Source organism: Nymphaea colorata, chromosome 8 (assembly GCF_008831285.2).
Source record: "Nymphaea colorata isolate Beijing-Zhang1983 chromosome 8, ASM883128v2, whole genome shotgun sequence".
Lineage (NCBI taxonomy): Eukaryota > Viridiplantae > Streptophyta > Magnoliopsida > Nymphaeales > Nymphaeaceae > Nymphaea > Nymphaea colorata.
The window spans coordinates 15,329,455-15,352,518 of record NC_045145.1 but is presented as its reverse complement, the minus strand read 5'-3'; the positions used below and the strand labels follow the sequence as shown (position 1 = coordinate 15,352,518).

Here is a 23,064-nt window from a genome sequence, read left to right as displayed (position 1 = left end):
CGTTGTCGACAAATCTTACTCGGTCCATGTGCCGTGATTTTGATTACATTAAGCTTCGATAGATAGAGGTGTAATTTTTAATGGGGAGTACCTTTCCCCTTGCTTTATTTCTAGCCGCTGGTTCGGCTAGCTAGCTATGCGTTTGCATAGCATCATAAGGAAGGATCCCAGAAAATCAATGAAAAAAATAAGTGGAGGAAAGATATATATAGGTTGATGTCCGCTAGATGTAGTTTTAGAAGTAAGGCTTGACGTTGGGTTGAGTACCTCTGCTTGACTCGAAAAAAAGGCACCGGGCCAGTTCGATATGTTATCGGGCCGGCCCGACTAAGCCCAGTTGGGTCTCATAATTTTTTTAGTATATATTTTTATTGATTTTTATATATAATTATAATATTTAATTATATTTACATATTATTTTATATAACTATATATATATTAATTTAATCAAACCAAAGCTCAAGTTTTAAATGTTGAGTCGGATCGAAGCCTAGGTTTGGGGTGTCAAGCAGGCCCAAGCCCCACTCCTTATTAGTTTAGATGCCTAGACTTTATTAGAAGGCCTTTTTCTTCCTATTAAGAAGGAGAAACCACCAATTAACTTAAAATAACAATTACCTTTAGCTATTATTTTATTACTGTATCAGGCAAACTGACGGGATGTTGCTGCTGTATATATATATAGGTTGATTTTATTAAGCATGGACCACGTATCTGCTGTTATTCGGATTGTGGTCGTTTCGGCCCCTTCCGCATTTGCATCTCAATGACACTGACCACTATCCTCCGTTAGTTAAAGCATGTACGTGCGTTTGTTATATTTCCCCAAAAAGCACTATTGCTTTTGAACGGGTAATATGCACCGAATATGTTATATTTTATCGCTTGAAGTGGTGAGCTTTTGTTGTGTGTATGTGCGAGTATGATAACTTTCCAAAGCTTCATTATGAGTTTGTCAAAGTGGTGCATTGTTAACTAAGTGAGGCAGGGGGTTTAGGTTGGTGTGTTTGCATGGAGGTGACCAAACAACACGATAAAAAAAAGTCAGGCAGAATGTTTTTCATACATTTTGGAATGAAAAGTTTTTCCAAGAGAAAAAAAACCTTACTTTCTTTGCATTCTTATTTGTTTTCAGTCTGCAAAGCAAACGTTGATGCACCCTCTTATAAAGATATTATGTAAACATTTGCCCAAAGTAAATGTCCACTTCCCAAAGTTTCACTTTCAAATCGTACATGAATATGCCATTGAGTCCATTTATCAGTGAAATCAAATATATCTTATAAAAAGTTACATCACACTATGGTGTGCTGGTTCTTGCGTCAGACCAAACAAAAAGGCTCGAATCCCCCTTTTTCCGGTCTTAGTTTGGCGGTCCGACTCTGTGGATTGCTTGCAAAGTTATGACGAAGAGAACCCAAGTCTACGATTCAATGAGTTGCCTTTCTTAAAAGATGAGTTTTTAAAAAGGTTTGCGTTGTGCGTAACCCTTTATCTTATTCAGGAAAGAAAACCGTAAGTGACACTTTTATCCTCAATGACTTAAATTCTTTGGTTTAATTCTCCATTTTCGAACAAAGGATGTTTACCATTCAAAGTAATCATTCAGCTTCTTGTCTTTTGAAGAAAGAAAAATAAAAATTTCATCACATGATAAAACTATTTTAAGGATTTAACAAGTCATTCGTAGCATCAATTTCAGGAAGGAAATGACCTATTAGCTTAGTAACGACTCAAGCCTTTGCATGGGGCCATGGTGTTGCTGGGTCCGTTTACCAGCTCGGGCCGTAGCGCGCTCACCGCCGGGAACTGGAAACAGCGGGCCCGGTGGGCAAGGTTGGCGCCAACGATGGCTCCTCCGCCCAAAAGAGCCACGTTTCTCGCCAGGGGCCGCACTGTTACCCAGCACACGCCGCTGCCCTCAAAATTTTAGTGGCCCGCCCACTTTCCCTCCAACTCTACTTGCAAACATTCGTTCCCGTGCGGGAGTGGCACACTGCCTCCGGTCACCCGCCTCTTTCTTTATTTATTGCTTAAAACCCTTTCGCTCATCATATATTGGTGGCGGAGAGCCAATAGGAGGGGAAAAGTGGAGCAACCGTGGCTTCCTACCGGTGTTTCGCCACTGAGTGGCCACAAGGGGTGCTTTCGGCGTCATTGCAACAAGGCGATCGTGAACTCTCAACAGACCGGAAAGGGAGAGGGAGGAAAGGGAAAGAAAGATAAGGAGCGGAAGAAGAAGGGCACCCGTGACCGTGAGTTCCTCTGTTCGGATTGGGGCGGACCAGGCGTTTCTCCGGTGAGCGACGATAGATCGTTTTTTTTTTTTTTTGTGTGTAGTTTTGTTCCCAATCGCTGATGGAAGAGAGTGAAATTTTTGGTTAGTGCTCATAGATTCACGGTCTGTCTCTACTGCATTTTTGTTTTCTTTTCCTCCTTCTGTTTTCCTGCTGTGCAGATTTGGAGACGGTGATCGTTTTAGGTAATTTCGCCTTATTTATACTTATTGCGATGGAATTGAGTCTCCGGAAGCCGATTATCCGATTTTACCAATTTATATCCATATATTTCGAACTTCCTTTAGAGATCGAGGTGATGCAAGTTTTCGTATCCACCGGTGGCTTTTCGTCTTGTTCAATTTTACAAGTTTAGGAAGAAATAGGTAAAGGGCTCCTGAATAATGACATTTGCATGATTTTGTAGGTCGGAACTTGATTCCAAGAGGGAAATCCTGCGTTACTTTGTCTTTAAAGAAAGTTTGCTCATTGCTCTCCCTCACTTAGTAAGAGTTCTGTCTCGAAGGAGTTAAAAAAAGTAAAAATGCATTATGTTAATGACAGTTTACCATCGGATTCCGGGTGTTCCCAAGCCATTTGGCAAATCTTTTCAAAAGGCCGTGATTTAATTCTTCGTTCGGCAATTTGATATGTTACGTTTTTTCGTTGTCTGGGCCCCGTAATTTTTTTTTCTCCGCGACGGCAAAAAACGGCATCGCTAACGGGCTCTAGATTTCGATCCTTTCGTTCTCAGGTGCATTGCAGGCAAAGACTGGCCGCCCTAGAAGTGGAGACTTGGATTTAGAGCAGAGTGTCTGATATACGCAGACGATAAAAAAGGGGCGTCGATCATCATGCCTTGGCGCAAAGGCGATGACTCGTCGCCTGAGGAGCTGGAGGTGGAAGACGTGAGAGAAAGGATCACGTCGTCTCGTGCAAACCAGTTCGCGTTTCTGTCGAGCGAGTTGGGATTAGACGGGCGTCAGCGGTACGGGGCCAAGAATGGCGTCTCCAACGGCTTCAGAGGCTTCTCGAAGGGTTTCATCATCCTGCCGGACGGCCGGTTAGCTCTCTCTCTCTCTCTTTCACACACACACACACACACACTCTTTTGATCATGTGGACCCCGCACCCGTATGCGTTCGTGGACGATCTGTAGCACCATAAAAACCCTGTAGAGATCCTAGGTTCAGCCTGGTGAGTAGGCTCTCCATCAAGAGTATTCGGTTCCTTTCTGCTCGTCGATACCTGCAGTATCGATTCAGGGACGAAGACTCCCGGTTGATCTCATCCTCATGGATGTGGCAAGAAAAAATGTTAAAATTTAAAACAGATAATATAAGGTAACATGCTGTAGTTTTTTTTAGAACTTTTTGTTTGAATGGCTATATAATGATCCTTCCTGTCGTTTGCGCAAGTTCCATGATATAACGTTTTGAACAAATTTCTAGCCGTTTCTTAATTTTTGCCTACGATTTTATATTCTTATAGTTATGTCAATTGCAATATCATAAGATTTTCCAGATAAATAAATAAATGAATGAATAAAAAAAAAAAAATATATATATATATATATATATATACATATAAACCAGTACAAATTTAGAAGATAAATTTGTACAATATCACGTTTGTGGCATAAACCGATTTTGTGTCTCCTTGTGATTATAGTGTCTGTTCCTTTTAATGAGGACGGCGTGGGTGCTTCTTGGGTGGGTTTCTTACGCGTGTGCCGTGGTCGGGGCTAGGTCGAGGTGGTTGACTTTGGGTTCCGTAAAGTCCTTCGCTTCCCCGAGCCGGACGTGTGGTTTCTGGTTTGTATTTCATATAGTACTCGAAGCGTAAGGCGGTGCACGTCTTCAGTTTTTCCCATTCCGGGTCTGGCGCGCTCAACTGCCTTGGCGTGCTGGAAGCCTGGACCTGGTGGTATCAAACAACAAACCTCTTCTTCATTGCCGGAACTATATATGGAAATAGGCCTTACTAGGCTTGACCGAGCTATTCTTACCGGACTTAACCTGTCAGGACTTGCTCTTGCTTGCGAGAGTAACATGGCCGGTGGAACTAACTAACGTAATTATGTTATAGAAGGCCCAGTTCTCTGTATCGACCGGATCTGGGGATGTTTTCTGAGCGCTGTGGGTAGCAACAACCGGGCGAGACTGTCAGTAGAGAGAGGGCGAAAACTTTGTCATCCAACCGGAGCCGTGGCCCGTCTCACGTGATGCTGCTGCTTTCCGGTCTTTCAAATGCCAAAGCTGTCCTGTCCATATTTCGGATCGTCTAACACCGAGGGCGCGGGGTCACATGGCATGGACTCACTGGGACGCCCTTTTTGGCCCACCACTTGGCGTCCTGAGCCCAAAGCACGTCATTGTTACGGTGCCATCCAAATAGTTTTACATTTCAAACGCTCTAAAGGAATACTTTTTATTAAAATATTCTATGCACACGTAAGCGCATCCCTTACTCCCTTTCCCTTTCACTCTGGTGAGTTGCATATTCTCAGCGCGTATGCTGAAGGCTACACGTTGTTCAGATTTAGGTGCCGGACCACAGGTGAGTCCCTTTTGTGTTATCATCCATGTACGTTTCACGATGGTTGGTGTGGAAATTATGCGGCTCATTTCGGCAGCCTGGACGTAACACTGCTACATAGTCAACCTTCTACGTTTTTTATTATAATGACGATGATGGAGCGGATTCCGCTGGCCTTTTGAATAGAGGCATAAGAACTTAGGCATTAAGGGGAAGGAGACAAAGAAGTAAAGGATGGGAAAGATAAGACTAATGGACTATGTCACGGTTCCCTGAGATGTCAGCTCATATCATCACTTACATATCTAACATGTTTTTGACACCGTTATAATGTGGTCATTAAATGAGCTAGCAAGGTCTGACATTTGCTTCATTCCTTTTCAAACTTCGTTGTATGGAGGCATAACATCTGGTCAACGGCTTAGCTGCTATCATCGTTATTACCATCATCAAACCTCATTCCCAATCACATAACGCTGGCTTTATTAGATTAATTGACCAACCTCCTTCCTGCTTTGAGGTCTCACTAATCATTCAATTTCTCGCAGAAACTTCTTCTTTTGCATCTCTGATCTACTTTCTGTTTTCCTCATTCGTGTTTGTTGCACTTGCACGGTTCCTTCTAGTTGCTTCTCTTTTTCTCATGCAGAAGCACCATTAAGAATCTGCTATTATTGTCGTTCCCGTTCTTCACAGTCAGACATTTCTCAAATACCACTTTGTCTTTCTGATGTATATGATGGTTAGTCACCAAGGTTGCGGATTGCCAAAATAGACTGAGAGAAGTTCTAGTAATCTGCTGTTTAACGATTCTCAAAAGAAGTGGTTGGGTTCAAAATAAAGGTCAATAATATGCTCTTGATGGTGAACGTTGTTCTCCACCTGTACAGATGCATTTTTGTGAACTTTCTTCATGGCCATGAAGTCAGATCCCTGGACAGGTGTATCGGGCTGTTGTCAGCAATAGAGATAGTAAATCACCATTTTTACATTACAGGGACACTAAAGCATTTTAATCAGGTGATTTGGCATATCACTTGGTCATGCACATGATCTGTTTACCGATGGATTGACTTGAAATAATTGATTGGAAGGAAAGTTTTGCAATCTATAAACCAAGATTAACTTTGTGTCTGTGAGCTGTCCTATTCGTCGCTTTCAAGCGACCGAGAAACGGCTTACTGCGTGATTATATACTTTTTCTGTCTCATGTCCTTGGTTGGTCAAGAGCAAGCTATTTACTGTCTGATTGACCTCCCAGATAATAAAGTTAACGAAGTGAAGCTGGGTTAAGAATCAATGCTAGCTGTCGAAAGAGATCTGATCAACAGCTGGTCGGAAGTCCATAAAATCTGAAGTTGTGGCTGGCCCTTTGTTTTCTTTTTGGCTATGATCGCTGTCGCTTTCTCTATAATGACTTAAATTCGGTCTTGCACTCCAGTTAAAACCTGGGCGTTCTTCTTAGGAAAATGCATTGTCCTAAGGGTCTGGGCTGCCTTTATCGGATAGGATTACGTAGTTCATAACATCATGGCATGACCTGTGGATATGTTCTATAACATGCCATAGATAAACAGGTAAGAGGGGGCCAATTGAATGTACGGCAATTGAACTTCTAAATAGTTGCACACACACACACACACACACACAAACAAATGTTTTGGGGTCCATTAGTCAGGAGTAGGCATTTGAACTATGTTTTCCTGGTGAAAAAAATCACTTTTTGGATCTAAATATTCATGGGAATTGTATTCCTTTTTTTCAAAAATCTTTGTAAGTACTTGTGCGTTATTAGATTTGTATCAAATTTAAGAAATAAAATTATGTAAGGTTGGTTCTTGCCAAGCAATATTGATTGCAGCAGTTAGGTACCTTGTTGTTAAAAAAAATTAAAAGGAATGTGGTAATTCCAATGGGCATCTCTTGACAAATTTGAGTTTATAAGCAAATCAGTCAGCGTTATTTGATGGATATACATGGCATCGGCCTCTCACTGTAATGGTCAAGCGGCCAATAAGAAGCCTCTTTCAGTCGTTCCACTCCTGCATTGACTGATATTTTGAATAACATAATAGTTAATTTTTATTCAAATTAACTTTTTATCGTCAATACGATTCGATACAGGCTACTATAAACGAATGCTTATCTTTCTTGGATAGAATGCAGATTAACCATATATATATATATATATATATATATATATATATATATATATATATATATATATATATATATATATATATATATAGCCCTTAATTGTACGCTTGAACTTCATTATTGTTCTCCTATTTTTATATGTCAATTTACTGGAAAGTCATCCAAGGCAATGCTGGCGGTTAAGCCTATGAACTTACGATGATAAAGACAAACCGATAATTGTAAATATTATTTTTCTAGATGCTTTATAATTAGTTGCGTTACATAAGAAGGTGAGGTGATCTTGTCTTCTAAAATGGAAAGCGACGTCTACTCGACGTGTGTCCTCAGTTTCGGTTCACTCGGGAAGGCGATAGCTGGAGCTGCTGAAAAAAGGACGGACGGCTGATGGGAACATCGGCTCTGGTACGGCGAGATGACACGATGTTCCGTGTTCCGTTCATGGTGATGCTTAAGAGGAAAAGAAAAAAGAATCAACGAAGGAACGTGATCGCCTGAAACATTGATTGTGAGCTTTACAGCCGTCAACAATTTGTTAAAATTTCAGCGGGTTTTTAGTTTACCACAAAATACTTTCAAACCCGTTGACAATACGAAACAAATATAGGCGATGACTGCACAGCCGTCATACGGTTCTCTTTTGTCATCTTATTTTTTAACTCCAACCATCGCAAGAGCCTGATTTGGAATGCCGTGAAGAAATGAGACTGTACCCTTTTTTATCTGCCACTTCATTTTGTAAGCTGTCACGTGGCATCGTGATGACCTACAGTTAGAAAATTCAGATAACAAAAACGAGAAAAGAGGTTCTCATCACGGGTGGGAGAAGCCGCATGGTGTGGCATGGATTTGACGGGGAAGCTATAGAAAGTAACGCTATGGTTGATCGAGTAGAGTTTAGTTGCAAGTAGAAAGGTCAAGAGTGAGCAATATTGTTAAAGTGAAAATCACAAGTAACCGCAAATAATTGCGAGGTCACGAGATTCGTGCAGCTTCGAAGGACGTTTTAAGTGCAATTTGTAGTCCCGTGATGTGGAGAAAATTTGAGAATCCGTTGACGATGCAAACGTCCGGTGAATTTCTTTTCTGGCTTGGTTTCTAAGACTGGTCGCTTTGGGGCTGGTGTTGGCTGTGGTTGGTTTTACTCAATTAGTGCATGGCCAAGACATTGGAGTGCATGTTGTATGGAACACAGAGTGGTCCGACCTCCTCCAATAATAATGACCCTCGAGGTTTTATTTCTTTACCAAGGAGTATATCCAGATGCTTATTTACGGAAAGACATCTGGTTTCAATTATTTGAAATTGTAGGTATGAACTGAATTTTATTGATCACTGATCCGACTAGTGGTCTTTACTAGATGGGCCTTAGGATGCAGTCCATATGATCTGATTAGGTCGAATAATAAGCAAGAATATGTTTTACACGGGTGCAAACTTAAAGCAAGGAATTTGAAGACAATGGGATTCTCAGAGTGACTAGGCTCAGATATGGTGTATGAAGTAAGAAAAGAGACGGATAGGAATAGGATAGTACGCTCGTATCTTTTGTCCACTACGTTGAAGATCACAAATTGGAATGATGCTGGTTATTCGTTCGGGATATTGAGCATGTGTCTTGTGCCCCAAAAAGTTTAAGAAATGCCCCTATGATACAAAAGAGTAAGTAGAATAGTTGATGAGAACACTGATAAAGGCCTTCGTACGGAAAGTGGGTAATCCGGCGGGGCTGAGAGTAGAACTGACTGCTTGTGCTGACAACATGATCTGCTGTGAAACTAAACATACAGCTGCGTGTTGGGGCGCCGACTTTGCGTTTAGGCCCGAACACACAGTACAGTCTCATCAAGTCCACCGCTCAAGTGAGTCTAGAAGAGTTTGAATGCACTGGAAGCTCGCTGTAGCTCTGGGAGCACGGCGTTCAGCACGGCGCTTTCCCGTAAGGACGTGATTTGGTGTTCGTGTTTCACCAAATGGCAGAATGAACACCTTCACTTCTCTTCGAGCAAACACAAAATGAAAATAGCATGTACTGCGCACCATTTTTGGAACCCTAAGAATGATATGTCCTTTTCTTAGTGTTCCAAATTCGGAATTCAGCTTCGGAGGAAGTTATTTTACAAAAAACACAGCATTTTGAAGGGTCCTACAGTATCTAATGGGATTCGCATGCCCATGGCTTTGGTTTTTATACGGGGAGAACAGTAGTCCAACTGCATGTTCAAATCCTCTAAAATTTTTAAGACTCGCGCTTTCTTGTTGAAGTTAGCCAAGGTGGGCAAGTACTCATAAGCCTTGTAAGCGACCATAAACATGGCAATTTAACTAGTGCAGTTCCATGAATTTAGTGAAGCATGTGGTGCACGCCCAACGTAGTTTTCTTTCCCTCCTATTTTGCCCCACGGCGCACTGTGCCAACGACCGTGAATTCGGGAATCGGTTGTCTTATTATGGTTTGGTTTTTGAATGAGCAGGTTGTATGGACTATGGATGAAGTTCATACTCGTGTGGGCTATCTACTCGTCATTCTTTACGCCTCTGGAGTTTGGGTTCTTCAGGGGGCTGCCCAAGAACTTGTTTTTGCTCGATATTGCTGGGCAGTTAGCGTTCCTCGTCGACATCGTCATGCAATTTTTCGTGGCTTACAGAGACGACCACACTTATAAGATGGTGTATAATCGCCATAGTATAGCTCTAAGGTTAGTATTTTATTTCCCTTTACCTTTTTGCTACGTTCATTAATGGTCAACTTTTCTTTTATTCTAAACTAGCATTCCCACTACGTAGTGAATTGCGAGAATTGGTTGCGAGAATAGTGCTGATTTCTTGTTTTTTCTGTTTGAATTGTACAAATCAGGTACCTTAAATCCGGATTCATTGTGGACATTCTTAGTTGCTTACCATGGGACTATATCTATAGGGTAATCTTGCCAGCCGACTGTTTGTTTTGTTCTTTTAAATATATCTTCTGAACTGTGACTTGACGACCGATGTTACCCTTGGGATGTTTCTTTATGGCATGCCTGCTATTTATTAAGGGGAAATTAGACTGTGAAGAGGAACTTGTGCTGTTGATCCTCTGTGATATTTTTCCTGTTTTCGAGTACTTCAGTTATGCTTTATTTTTTGTGGCATAGCATACTGCAACTTGCGTTTCTGCTGTGTGTCATTGAATTTGATTCGTTGAACTTGGTAGTCGCCACTAGAATGAACATGCTCATACGGGCTACGCCTTTTGGACTATTGCGAACTTCTGTGCTATATGCTGTTTTTTCCATTGCGTTCTCTAGCATTAGTACTTAATTCCATATGATTTGGATATAGAAAACCAATCTAAAGATGGGGATTAGGAAAAGGCCCAGCATGTTTTGATCTCTAAATTTGATGCAGTTTTTTTCATCTTTAGCTTGCTTATGGTTTTGTTATTTCGCCTTGTTACTTCTCTGATGGAACCTGTACATGTCGCTATGCGCTATTAGTAGAACCACAAAAAGGATGTGTGCTGCATATTCGGAAACCTCTGAAAAGGAAATGTAATGACACAAATTTGTGCTTGCTTCTCAGATGAAGGTTTTGTGCACTATTGATCTCTTGGGGTTAGTTGTCAAAATCCCGACTAGTTAGTTTTAAACCGGTGGCAAGTTGGTCAGACTAGTCAGTTAGTCACATTGGCGGGCAGCTGACTAATCCCTGACTATAAATGCATATGTGCGGACTTGATATAGATATACGTATGTTTCTGTAATTATTTCCATATAAATATATGTATTTATTTATCTTAGTAAATTAACGTGGACCAAGTCAGGCCGACTGGCCCCATCTAGTCCTGATCGGTCTTTTTAGCAGTATTATAGGAACCGGTTTGTGAACCGAATTGGCGACGCTGAAGATTCAGTGAATCAGTCAATTCACAGGCCACAGGCCAAAAATATTAGAAAGGCATTTAGAAAAAATAAAGGGAACAAATGTATAAAATTAGTTAAAAATAAAATATATTAAATTTAATGTAAATTTGACATGTTCACTCTTGGCCATGCAATCGAATCCATTTGCCGTCGATTTTATTCAAGGGGTCTTCATCGACTTGTTTCCAACTTCCCATTTTGATTACAGGATTCTTGGATGATAAGTCTTGACAACTAAGTGATTTTTTGACTGCCGACATATTTAGACAGAGTTACTTGCACAGCAGCAACCGTATGCAGCAAAAGCTGTGAAAGCCTTGTGAGCAATAAAGATGAGTTCATAAATGTGGCTGTGAATAAGTAGGTCGTGCTCCTTTAGATAAAAAATTTTCGGACTATCTAGTGTCTGTCATCCTCCAATGACCACACAGATTCTTGCTTCATCTGAAACATTCTTAATTTCTTCTACCGTGCCTTTTCGAAGATTTTTGCGGTTAAATTGTAAATACTGATAATTGTGCTTTTTGTCTTTTATCCAGATCTGTGGGAGAAAAGAAGAAGTGAGATATCTCTTATGGCTTCGGCTAAGTCGAGCTCGTAAAGTGGCAGATTTCTTCCAAAGGCTAGAGAAGAACATTCAGATCAACTATTTGTTCACAAGGATTGTGAAACTTATCGCTGTTGAGCTTTATTGCACACATACAGCTGCTTGCATCTTTTATTATCTTGCCACAACTCTGCCAGAATCACAAGAGGGTTATACATGGATAGGGAGTTTACAGTTGGGCGATTATAGCTATAACAATTTTCGAGAAATATCTATAGTAAGACGCTACGTGACATCACTTTATTTTGCCATAGTCACCATGGCAACAGTTGGTAATTGTTCTCTTGCCTCTACTTCTAGATATAGTAGCTGAGAATCTGTCGTTTTATTTTATTCTTATAGTGCTTCTGCTCAGTTCGAAGTAGTTGCTATTTTGATGAGTTTTCTAACAATTCATTGTCCATTACATGAAAGCCAAATATTAATTTGCCTATGTGTTGCTGCATCCAAAAGTTCCATGTTGCACCGGTATTGCCAACCATTTCTTGGTACCACTTATTCTGATGACTTTTTCAAACAAATGCCTTTGATAAAGGTCGGGTACAATATCAGGTGTTTGGTTTGAAACTTTGAAGATTAGTATGAAGATATCACATGAAAATTTCTAACGCTTGTGAACATGAATTTGCACGTGCTTGAATGAGCATTAACACATATAAAGTGCATAATAACGTTGAAAAACTGAAAATTCAGAAATATGCTAAAATTCATATGAAGTGTGCATAGTCTTGACTCATGAACTAAAACGTAAATGTGAAAAAGATGCACACTCAGTGCTGATTCTACATGATAACAAGAAGGTGACCAGATCATAAGATGAATTAGACGGATTTAGGTCAAAAATTTAGTGGACCCATATTTACTACCGAATGCTATATTCGCAATACTGTATCACGTATGAAGCAGGAAAAGGCCTAGTATACATGATAATGTTGCATAGGATGCCAAATTGGATCAATAACTTCACTTCCTTGTTCAAAGAGTATCAGGTTTCTGTATACCATCTTACCTAGTGAGAAAGGAAATTGGTTTTCAGTAATTCACTGTTATTGCTTGACGTAGTAGTATAAAATTTGAAGCCATGTTTTAAAGTACTTTATCATGGGACATTCCTAATTATGTCTTTCCAGCAATGTTTTAAAACCTGGTGACTCGAGACTCAACTTGTCCGTTCCTGACTCATGACTTGGCGGGTCGACTAGTGACTCGGGACTGGTTTTGTTAATTATTATTTTTGAAAGAAAAACAATATGTAATTTATCATTTAAACAAAAAAATGTTACAGAATGACTTAATACAGGTATCACTCAGAAGTAAGCCCTCCTAACATCAAGTAATAACTAAGTAATATTTTCTCATTTGATAACAAGTAATTAGATGATTAAGCTATTGCTCCTTCTCTATAATCGCACATTTCATCCGTGTAGCAACAATCAGTATATCAATGAAAAACAAGTTAATAAAAATCAAACAATAAGATCAATATATTCAACATTTACAACTATCCAATGGTTAACAAACTCAACATGTATATTAATGTTATGTAAAACTAAAAATCCGAAAGTAAAGAGTCCAATGTCCTAAAAAATTTAAATAAATACATCGTACATGCTGATTACAAAATACAAAGTTTATCACTAGACTGTACGTCTGTACCGAGTCAAACGAGTTTTGGCTGTGTCAGGCTGACTGAAGCTCAGTCACGGCCGGTCAGGGTAAGTCATGGCCAAGTCTTGCCGATCTTCAACAGAAACTTGTCTACCTCTTGGGTTGACCCGGTAGAGGGCCGGGTGAAGCTGAGTCAACCTCTTGTTGACTTGGTGAGTTTTTAAAACACAGCTTTCAAATACTTGGATGGGTCATTATTTCATTCGTTAATAGTATAGACATCCACAGATATTAGTATGGATGTTTGAATGTGTTGAGCCTGCTATAGTGGATCTAAACTTCTTTACAGAGCTTGTCCTAGTCATATATGGCTTTCATTTTTCTGTTGCCAAATATGATCAATTATTAAAAAAATGCATCTCTAACATGTTCCTGTCACTTGTGATGTAGGGTATGGAGATATACATGCAGTCAATACCAGAGAAATGATATTCGTCATGATATTTGTTTCTTTTGATATGATTCTTGGTGCTTATCTAATTGGTAACATGACTGCCTTAATTGTGAAAGGATCGAAGACTGAAAAGTTTAGGGACAAAATGACAGACTTGATTAAATACATGAATAGAAATAGACTTGGAAAAGAGATTCGGGACCAGATCAAAGGACACCTGCGTTTGCAGTATGAGAGTAGTTACACTGAGGCTGCTATTCTTCAGGATATTCCAGTGTCTATCCGCGCTAAGGTACTTGAAGTTAAACGACCGTAACTTGCAGACAGAAAATTCTATTGTCAAAATAAGTATCTTTTCATAGACTGCTTGTTTTTGCCTTTTGACTCATAATCTGATAATTTTGCATTAAGACAATAAGACCATGTTTTATAACTTCAGTTTTAAAGTTTGATTTGAGAATGTGGCAGCAGCTGGATTTTGCTGTTGGCTGTATGACATGCACACCTACACTCAGTTTTTGTTGTTTTAAGTTTTTATCCGTTGAGTTATGCCTATCGTTATTTTTGCTGGAGCTCGGTCAAGGGCTAATGTTCTATAATTAATTGGCCGACTTACTTCCAATGTCTCAATAAAAGAGCTTGTCAATCAACATCATGCAGTAAATCTCTGCTGGTTTTCCCACAATCTCATTAAGAGAGGTTGTTGAAACCTATGCTAAATGTTGCTAGTTGCTACAATGCTAGAGTTGGGTAGTCCTTGATTGGAGGGTGGATTTCAAAAGCTTTTACCAACCAGAGGCCTGCCAATATACAGTCAGTGGTGGCAAGTTTTTCTCCTTGGCCTATAAAAGAAAAGAACAATTTTCCATTTGAATCTATAACAGCTGCAGCTGAAGAAGCCTGTCCTGGATTGAGTATTTGATGAAGTTGCATGGATCTTGAATTCATATGCTTTTCTTGTTTTCTATCCTTGTATATCACGTTTGTCTTTATAACCATAAATGTTGGTGATAATTTGAAAATATTGCATTCTTTCTTGCCAAAAAGCAGGTAAATGTTTTTTCAAGGTTAATGTTACAATAATATAACCTTTTCACCAGAGTGTATATAAGGTATAAGCCATCCTGTCCATTCCTATAGGTGTCTTATGGACCTGTATGTTAAATTGGTAGTGAGTAATTTGCACACTTTATATATCTTTAGGTATATGTACATGCATGTGTATTTGCATGTTATGCATGTATACCATAAACCATATAAAGTATACAGGTTGTGTATGTATTTTTTTGTTCTATTTTTCTTTATTTTTTTTCTTTTTATTTTATCTTTTTGTTTCTGTTCAGTATGGATGCTGAGGTTCTCCAGCTGCTCTATCTTGAGCTGTTGGAGAAACCTCCAACAGGGATTTTCTCCTCTCTTGTATATATAGTGGGACATTCCCACTCCTCATTTTTTATGTTTTCTCTATTGTAATTCCTTGATTTAAATGTATATTTTTCTCACACTTGAATATTGTGATCTTGGCCTTGGTGCATTTATTCAACCCTTTATTGGGCTTTTCCAAGTCTTGAGTTGTGGCTCGGTGAATTTACCTCATTTCAAGTAGATTTTAACACTGTATGCTGACCTGTACAAAAAGTTACATCAACATAGTTCATGTTTGAAGCACTTTAAGAAGTGTGAGCCGAAAAGAAAAACATTCACTAAATTCAACACAAGCAACATACTATAATGACACAACTGTACAAAGTAGTTACAAGGAACACCTTGTCTGTCAAATCTAAATTGTTGTCGAATAAACAGTCTCGTTACAAGGAACACCTTGTCTGTCAAATCTAAATTGTTGTCGAATAAACAGTCTCACAGCTATCAACTTACAATTATTTTCTGGAATTTTTAAGTGTTGAATTAGTATTTTTATTTACTGGCTTCCTGTCGATTGCTTTTAGATCTTGTTTTGTTTGTCGCTCTTAAGGTTGTGCTTATTTTATATTCTTTTTGCAGATCTCACAAACACTGTACAAGCCACTAATTGAACATATTCCACTCTTTAGAGGATGCAGTTCTGAGTTTATTAATCAAATGGTAAGTAGCATTTGTGTTTCATATGTTTCAATCAAGTACGTTAGTCTATTTTTTGTGATTATTGCCTATGTATCTGCCCTATACATGCATGAACACATGTAAGTATGTCATATGTGGTACATATAAGCTACTGAAAACTGAAAACTAATCCTATAATGTTCTACTTTTATCTTCTTTTAGGATGGGGTTTAAAATGTTAAAATGCCTTGGTGAGGCATTAACTTAAACCTCTTTCTCTCTTGAAAGCTTCTGACATGCTTTCACCAACACTACCGTATCAAAGTACATGTCTTACATGTCCTATGGTATACCAATTATCAAATTATTGGGGATCTCTTTAGAGTTTTCTTATATTGGTTTTTCTATCCTTTCAGGTAATAAACCTGCATGAAGAATTCTTTCTGCCTGGGGAAGTGATTTTGGAACAAGGAAATGCTGTTGACCAGATTTATTTTGTTTGTCATGGGATGCTGGTAAAAATTTCAAATTTTCATTTTCATTTCTTTTTCCTGATGCATATAATGCCCTTAGAAACTGAAATCCTGTGGTCAGATTCTCCTCTATATGTTTGAAATGTTGTCTTGGATCTAGGCTGGTTCTAGGACATGCAAGTATTTTGCAACCTGAACTTTTTGTTTTAATTCATCCATTGTGGATAGTGTGCAACAAAGCTGATGGAGAAACACAGACAGCATTTAGAAGTTATTAGGCAAGTTCATTGGTGTCCTTGTATGCATGCATCAAATTTACATGTGTACAGTTTTCCTCTTTTTCTTCTCGAAATGTAGCCAGAGTTCTGTATCATGTAGTTAGTTCAGATGGTCTTGTATTGCTTCAGGCAAGCTGCATTGGTCTCGCAATAGTTATTTTTTTGTTCCCGGAAGTCCCTTTACATACAATATATATAAATTTAAGTTAGATGCATAGTTTTCTTATTTTGTTAATGTAATCACATCTTTTTTTACAGGAAGAAGTGGGCATCGGAGAAGATGGGTCAGAGGAAACAGTTTCACTGCTTGAACCTAATTCATCATTTGGTGAAACTGCCATCCTCTGCAATATCCCTCAGCCTCATACTGTCCGTGTTTGTGAATTATGTAGACTTTTGCGGCTTGACAAACAGTCTTTCACCAATGTCCTGCAAATTTATTTCATAGATGGGCGGACAATCCTGAGTAACCTCCTTGAGGTAGATATCTTTTGCTGCTACACTGTAGAAAAATGATCACGAAATAGCCTGACAACAAACTATAACTACTTTGTCTGAGCAACAGCTTGACATGCATTCAGAAATATTCTGAAGGTTCACACATACATGAGGAAATGAACTGAGTTACCTTTTTGGGTTTGATACCTGCACATTTGATATATCTTCCAGTTTAAGGCTTTAACTAGATTTCAGAACCATTGAGTTGTTTGGTGATTCTTTTTCTTTATCTATTGTCATTGATTATGCAACTCTATTTTCTAAGTGTATGTCCTCCACAAACTTGCCAGCTTCTTTTAATTTGCCTATGTTTTTCCCTGTGCACTGTGCACATGTACTTACTAGTACAATTTTTTCAATATAATGACTTGTGTTTAAGTAATATCGGATGTGGAAAATTTTATAATCTGATTCGATTGAACATATACTGCTTCATAGCAGAGGTATTACTCAATATGCACCAGAAATGCAAGCATAGACATGTAATAAATTCATATATGCAGCAGAAATATTGGATCAGTTGAATTTTAGGTGACTAATTGTGTGAGCAGTGCTGCTAATCCTGTTACCTAACTTTTATATGTCTTAAGAGATTTTACAAGTGTTTATCCTCTCACCCCCGTGCAAAGAAATATCTGTTTTCGAGATTCAGGCCATATGTTCTGTTAATTCATGTTGTTTCTCTTCTTTGTTTCTTACATGTTTTCCTTGTTTACTTTGGACATGCTGGATTTTTTTTTTCTTCTTTTCCGTGATATTTATGTGTGAAATGTGAAATAGGCCAAAAGACTTTGTTTACATTCTAACAGGTTAAAGAGTCAAATAATCGTATCAAGCAACTGGAGTCTGATATCACATTTCACATTGGGAAGAAAGAAGCTGAACTTGCTCTTCGAGTAAATAGTGCTGCTCATCATGGAGACCTGTATCACCTGAAGGGTTTTGTTCGAGCTGGAGCAGACCCGAAAAAGACTGACTATGATGGACGATCTGCTCTGGTACTTGAACCTTAACTTTGACTATATCATCATTTAATCAGCTTTCTTTTTTGCATGTGTAGATATTAACTCTTAAATTGTAAGTAATGTATCTGAAAGAAAATTTTTATATAATTCAGGTCAAGAATTATGCCTGAATGTAGAAGAAATTTGCCTAAGATTGTCGCGCAAGGATCGATATGACAGGGTGATGTTTCTCACAAGACCAGAGAAGCGTATACTATCACAAACCTACTTGCAAAAGGGAGACCATGCATACTCTTTTCTCATATTACTTTATCGAAAACGTAGCTAACTCTCACGGCTTCTGTTTCAGTGTACATCTACCCCTATTTATAGGGTTTCACAATTACCATCGTTAGAAAAAGGGGAGGAGTGGTTTTCGAAGCCGCGCCTTCTTCCTGTTCAAACTTCGATATTTAGGAGGAGTTCACATTTTGAATCTGGAAGAAAACAAATCGGATCCCTTTTCCCATCCTGGGTGGATCCAAATCCTATTTCGAACAGTATCGAGTCTTTTTATGCTATTATTTTCATAATTCTTCAGAATTTATTGCTAAATATATTGTAATCCAGTTCAAATTTATTATTATCCATGAGAACATTTCAGAAAACCGTGAATAGCCCTCCTGATCATAGGTCTGTAAGACATAATCTTAGTTATAAAAGCTTGGGCAACGGTCAAAGAACTGTTGTTTTATACTGTGTGTTTCTGTTTTCTGATGTCTCATCCATCTTTCATTGTTATATTGGTTGTCAATATCACGGAGATTAGTATCTTGAGTCCTCACCTGCTCTTCTGTTTTACAGCATTTATCGGCATCAAAAGGCTATACTGACATCACTGCTTTCCTCATTAATGAAGGAGTTGACATTAACTTAAAGGGTATTTCTATTTTTTTAATTCATGTCATTTTTTTTAGTTTCCTATTTTTCGTTTAGGAATTTTACATAGGCATGTCTCGTCTATGGGCATAGATGCTGCCAAGAGTATTTACTATATTAATTGTTGGATACTTTTTTCAGATAAATTTGGAAACTCACCACTGCTTGAAGCTATCAAGAATGGACATGATCATGTTGCATCTTTGCTCATTCAGCATGGTGCATGTTTAGACATTGATGATGCAGGAAGCTGTCTTTGTAAAGCTGTTGCTAAAGGGAATTCGGATTTCGTGAGGCGCCTTTTAGCACATGGTGTCGACCCAAATTCCAAAGATTATGATAATAGAACACCACTTCACATTGCTGCAGCGCAGGGGATGTATTTATTGGTGAAAATTCTATTGGATGCTGGAGCGAATGTGTTTCTAAAGGACAGGTACCATGTGACTTACTTAAGCTTCACATCTGAGTCTGGAGTAAGGCTGAAAAGTCTAGATTCACTTTTTTATTGATTTACTCTGCCACTCAGAAAATATTTTGCATCTTCATTTTTTCAAATACTGGAAGACCGTTTTCAAATATAAACTCAATCATGGGTACTGGTATGGGTTTGGGTATGGATATAAAAATACGGTAAAGACACCACATTATTAAAAAAAACATAGGTAGGGGGAAGGGGAAAGTTTATATATATATATATATATATAAAAAGTAAAACTTTGTTGAACTTATAACAAATTGTTGTATTACTTTGTAAGTTTTAAATAATTATGTTTTTATAATATGATTATCACTTTTTATAATATGAAGAAACTTAGTGGACTAAGTAAAAAAGTTAAAAAGCCGAAAAAAGAAAGGGGCGGTGCCAAGGTAAGCTCCTCCCCCTTTTTCCCCTCTACCTCGCTCCCCTTCTCTCTGCCTCCCCTCCCCCCTTAAGACGTGTCGGGAAGTGAGCCCCGTGCCCCTCTTGCGATACCAGCGTACGCTACGGGACATTGTCCTATATACATGTGACATTGTATTCTGGAATTATATTTTTACCCTGCCTTTTATTCTTCGTTCGAAGGTTTGTGGGTTTTTGAATTTGCATTCTTTAGTGGTTTCATTATATGATCTAACATCTGAATAATGAGACGGATTTGCTTTAATATTTGTGTTTTATCGATAACAAATGATTGTGCAATATTCACATGTATTCCCATTTGATCTAGAAGGCAATACAAACATATTCATTATTTTTTGTGCAAATTTATGAGAAGGTTGACCATCAAATCTCTTTCTGTCCTAAAGGGCAGGTATTGCTTGCTTACTTTTGGTAACCATTTCAGAGAGAGAGAGAGTTGTCATTTCGTATATTTTATTGCTTTTGAGGGTTGTTTTGTCTGCTTATGAATGTATTTTGCCAGATGGGGTAAAACTCCTCTTGATGAAGGCCGTAGATCGGGAAGTAGACCAATGGTGGATTTACTTGAATCTGCTATGGCATCACAGTCATTGAAATTCCATGACTTCTATGAAGAAATACAAGGTAAATTTTGCAATAAGTGCGTTGTTTTTTCATTTGACATGCGGAAACCACAACCTGGATCGAGAGAGACCATTGTTGGCCAGGTGCCTTAAACCACATGTGGCCTTCCTCTTGCCCCTAGGGTAAGGATAATAGTTGCATTCCTTCAATATAATCTTTCTAGAGGTGGGTTTAAACTGGTCAGTTCCTCCGCTTACACAGACTGTGCTTTTCTTAAGCTGGCTGATCATTGCATAACTCCATGATCAATAAGTTGTGTGTATGGCAGTTGATTCTGTGATCTTTTTTGAGGTTGAACGTCATGGACAACTGGCCTAAAGTCCATTTATTCTAAAAGTACAATGTACAAACTGCACAAGGCCAGTTCCGAAATCCTTGCAAGATCAAATAAAGAAAGCCTAATTTTGCTCAAATATGGAATTATTTGATTTGTCAAAGAAGTCCTTCAGTGTTTAGGTCTAATATTTTCTCTCGCTGTTGCTGGAATGATGGAATAAATTATCCTATGCTGATGAATCTAGTATAAGAACCCCTTCTTGCCAAACATGGATCCACCTCTTCATTTACACTACGTTACATTCCAAGGGATGTCTACTTGCAAAAGTGTGATTGGTCATCGGTATTCTATTGCAATTAACTTTTTTCCTTTTTCCTCACTTTCGTTCTTGGGACAAAGCTGTTTGTCCCTGTAGTTGTCACTTTGTCTGTAGTTATGACCAATTCTTCACCTGTTACTAATAGCCTGTTGACGTTGGGATTGGTAGTATATGCATAACCAAGGATATTAATGGCTTGTACCTTAAGTCTTGTGGATGGACTGCTTGTGACTTTTCGCTTCAGCCAAATTAATCTTTTTCAAACCGACAAATTATGAAATCGCTCTTCAATTACCTAAAATTGCCGGAGGCTATCATTAGTCAGTCTGAATGGTTTCTTTCTTTATAGTTCTTCGAAGATGGAGCCTTAGGGCTGAGACTTTTTTCCTTTGTAGGTTCTATTGAATAATCTCCTTGGTTTTCTTAAGTTCTGTTTACTTCCATTTCATGGTCATCCACGTCAACAGAAAATTCTACTTGGTGCCCTGTTTTCTGACACTTGCACTGCTTTTCAGTAGTAGAGAAGCGTCAACGGAAGAAATGCACTGTACTGCCCTTCCATCCATGGGATCCAGAGGAGAAGAGAAGGGAAGGAATCGTGATGTGGATTCCAGATACGCTTGATGAACTGATCAAATCATCTGAAGAGAAGTTCAATTTTTCATCTTCACGTCTCTTATCAGAGGACGCAGGTAGAATTCTCGATCTGGAAATGATTTCCGATGGTCAGAGGTTATATTTAGTTAGTAATGGTGATGAGGGTCTGCGGGAAACGTAAGTATCACAAGCATCACGGCAGCACAGGCTTGTACTTTTTTTCGGGGGGTGGGAGGGAGGGATAAGCAATCTGTATTTGCTGGGCTTGTCGATTAGTATGTGTATGTGTACATTATTACTATTTTTCAGACGAATGAAGATCACGAGCAGAATTTCTCGAGCATGATATTTAAAGAATTAATAATCAGGATGAATCGGATAGAAAGGAAGCTCCTATCTAGCGAGATTTTTCCTTTCCCTTATACTAAAGAAAACTACTGTTTGGGTGGAAGGCCCTGGCGTTACCTGTCGTGCTGACTATTGCCTTTCCAATAGTGTAAATCTCCAAGATGAAGAAGATCCCTTGAACCCCAGGAACCTCCACCCTGGTAACAGTCACAACGTTCCAACCTTGCAAGAGTTTGTCATAATCTTTTAAGATAGTATGATTAAAAGCATGTCGGCCTTTCGGAATGTCATGACATGTTTTTATAGGATGATATCACAGAAAACATATCGGCCATTGAGGTGACATTACAATACACGTATCGATGACAAAAAATCTTTTTATCATATTTTCAAAAGATGATATCACAATCATACTATTTTAAGGTGTTATATTTTCACATTCCCTATCTTTATTGAATAGTAACTATGGTTGTCCTTTGGGAATATCATGCTAAAATTTGATGTTTTTTAAAATAAGAGATATTTTGGAGTCACTATTGAAATTTTCTTAGCAAAATTGTATGAATAAGCACGGGTTAAGCATCAGCTCCTTCTTTCTCTTTTTTTTTTCTTTTCGGGTTGGCCCAACCAGTCGAGCTAGAGCTGGCCTGTCACTCTAAACACGGGCTTTAACTCATTTTGACACTTAAAACTTGAGTTCGAGCTCGACATGATTAAATTAAAAAATATATTTTTAAATATAAAATAATATATAAACATAATTAATTGTAATAAAATATTATAATTATTTACAAAAATTTATAAGATATATATTAAAAAAATTATTGAACTGAATCGTGTTTAATCAGACCCACTTGCGCCGGCTTGATAATTAATCCAGCCGACCCAGTGCCCTTTTTTTTGGGCCTGAATCAGATCGAGTACTGGTACCCGACCCGACATGACGTCCACCCTTACTCTCGCGTGAGTTACTCTCGGGTGAGTTGGTCTCCATTATAGTTACTTATAAAAAGCAGAGCATGAATAATGTGGGAAGACATATTTTTCACATTAGCCCTTTTGGAAATTATTGGGTATGAGGTACATGTGAAAAAAGAAATTCAGAAACGCGTGTTTTGCAACTGAGGTTATAAAAAAGTGGGCTTTTGGAAACACAAAAAAGCATCTTTTCTTTTCTTTTTTCCTAATTTTTTAAAATGTAGCCATGCCCAGCTATTATGGAGGTTTGGATCATCCACCAACTTGCTCAAAAGGGCTGGATAAGGCGCTAAAGTT

At 38.5% G+C, this 23,064-nt stretch overlaps 1 protein-coding gene across 3 annotated transcripts; it reads left to right on the top strand.

The window, feature by feature from the left end:
* Positions 1-1,763: 1,763 nt before the first annotated feature.
* On the top strand, positions 1,764-21,685 carry LOC116258996 (potassium channel KOR1-like). Of its 3 annotated transcripts, none has more exons than XM_031636571.2 (14): positions 1,765-2,299; positions 3,031-3,339; positions 9,446-9,670; positions 9,829-9,892; positions 11,416-11,755; positions 13,542-13,837; positions 15,550-15,630; positions 16,005-16,103; positions 16,598-16,819; positions 17,647-17,835; positions 18,646-18,721; positions 18,862-19,156; positions 20,127-20,248; positions 21,363-21,685. In XM_031636571.2, the coding sequence occupies exons 2-14, from the start codon at positions 3,131-3,133 to the stop codon at positions 21,620-21,622; spliced, it is 2,478 nt and encodes an 825-aa protein (XP_031492431.1). In that variant the 5' UTR covers positions 1,765-2,299; positions 3,031-3,130; the 3' UTR covers positions 21,623-21,685. The 3 variants fall into 3 exon arrangements, with proteins under 3 accessions (XP_031492432.1, XP_031492431.1, XP_031492430.1); XM_031636570.2 differs by having other exon boundaries at positions 1,768-2,299; positions 21,360-21,685; XM_031636572.2 differs by lacking the exons at positions 18,646-18,721; positions 18,862-19,156; positions 20,127-20,248; positions 21,363-21,685 and adding an exon at positions 17,955-18,638 and having other exon boundaries at positions 1,764-2,299.
* Positions 21,686-23,064: the final 1,379 nt, after the last annotated feature.

Excerpts from the sequence above, each read along its gene's own strand:
- LOC116258996 (XM_031636570.2), top strand. The coding sequence starts at position 3,131 with ATGCCTTGGCGCAAAGGCGATGACTCGTCGCCTGAGGAGCTGGAGGTG. Across the intron at positions 9,893-11,415 it reads CATGGGACTATATCTATAGG|ATCTGTGGGAGAAAAGAAGA; the intron begins GTAATCTTGCCA and ends TCTTTTATCCAG. Across the intron at positions 11,756-13,541 it reads AGTCACCATGGCAACAGTTG|GGTATGGAGATATACATGCA; the intron begins GTAATTGTTCTC and ends CTTGTGATGTAG.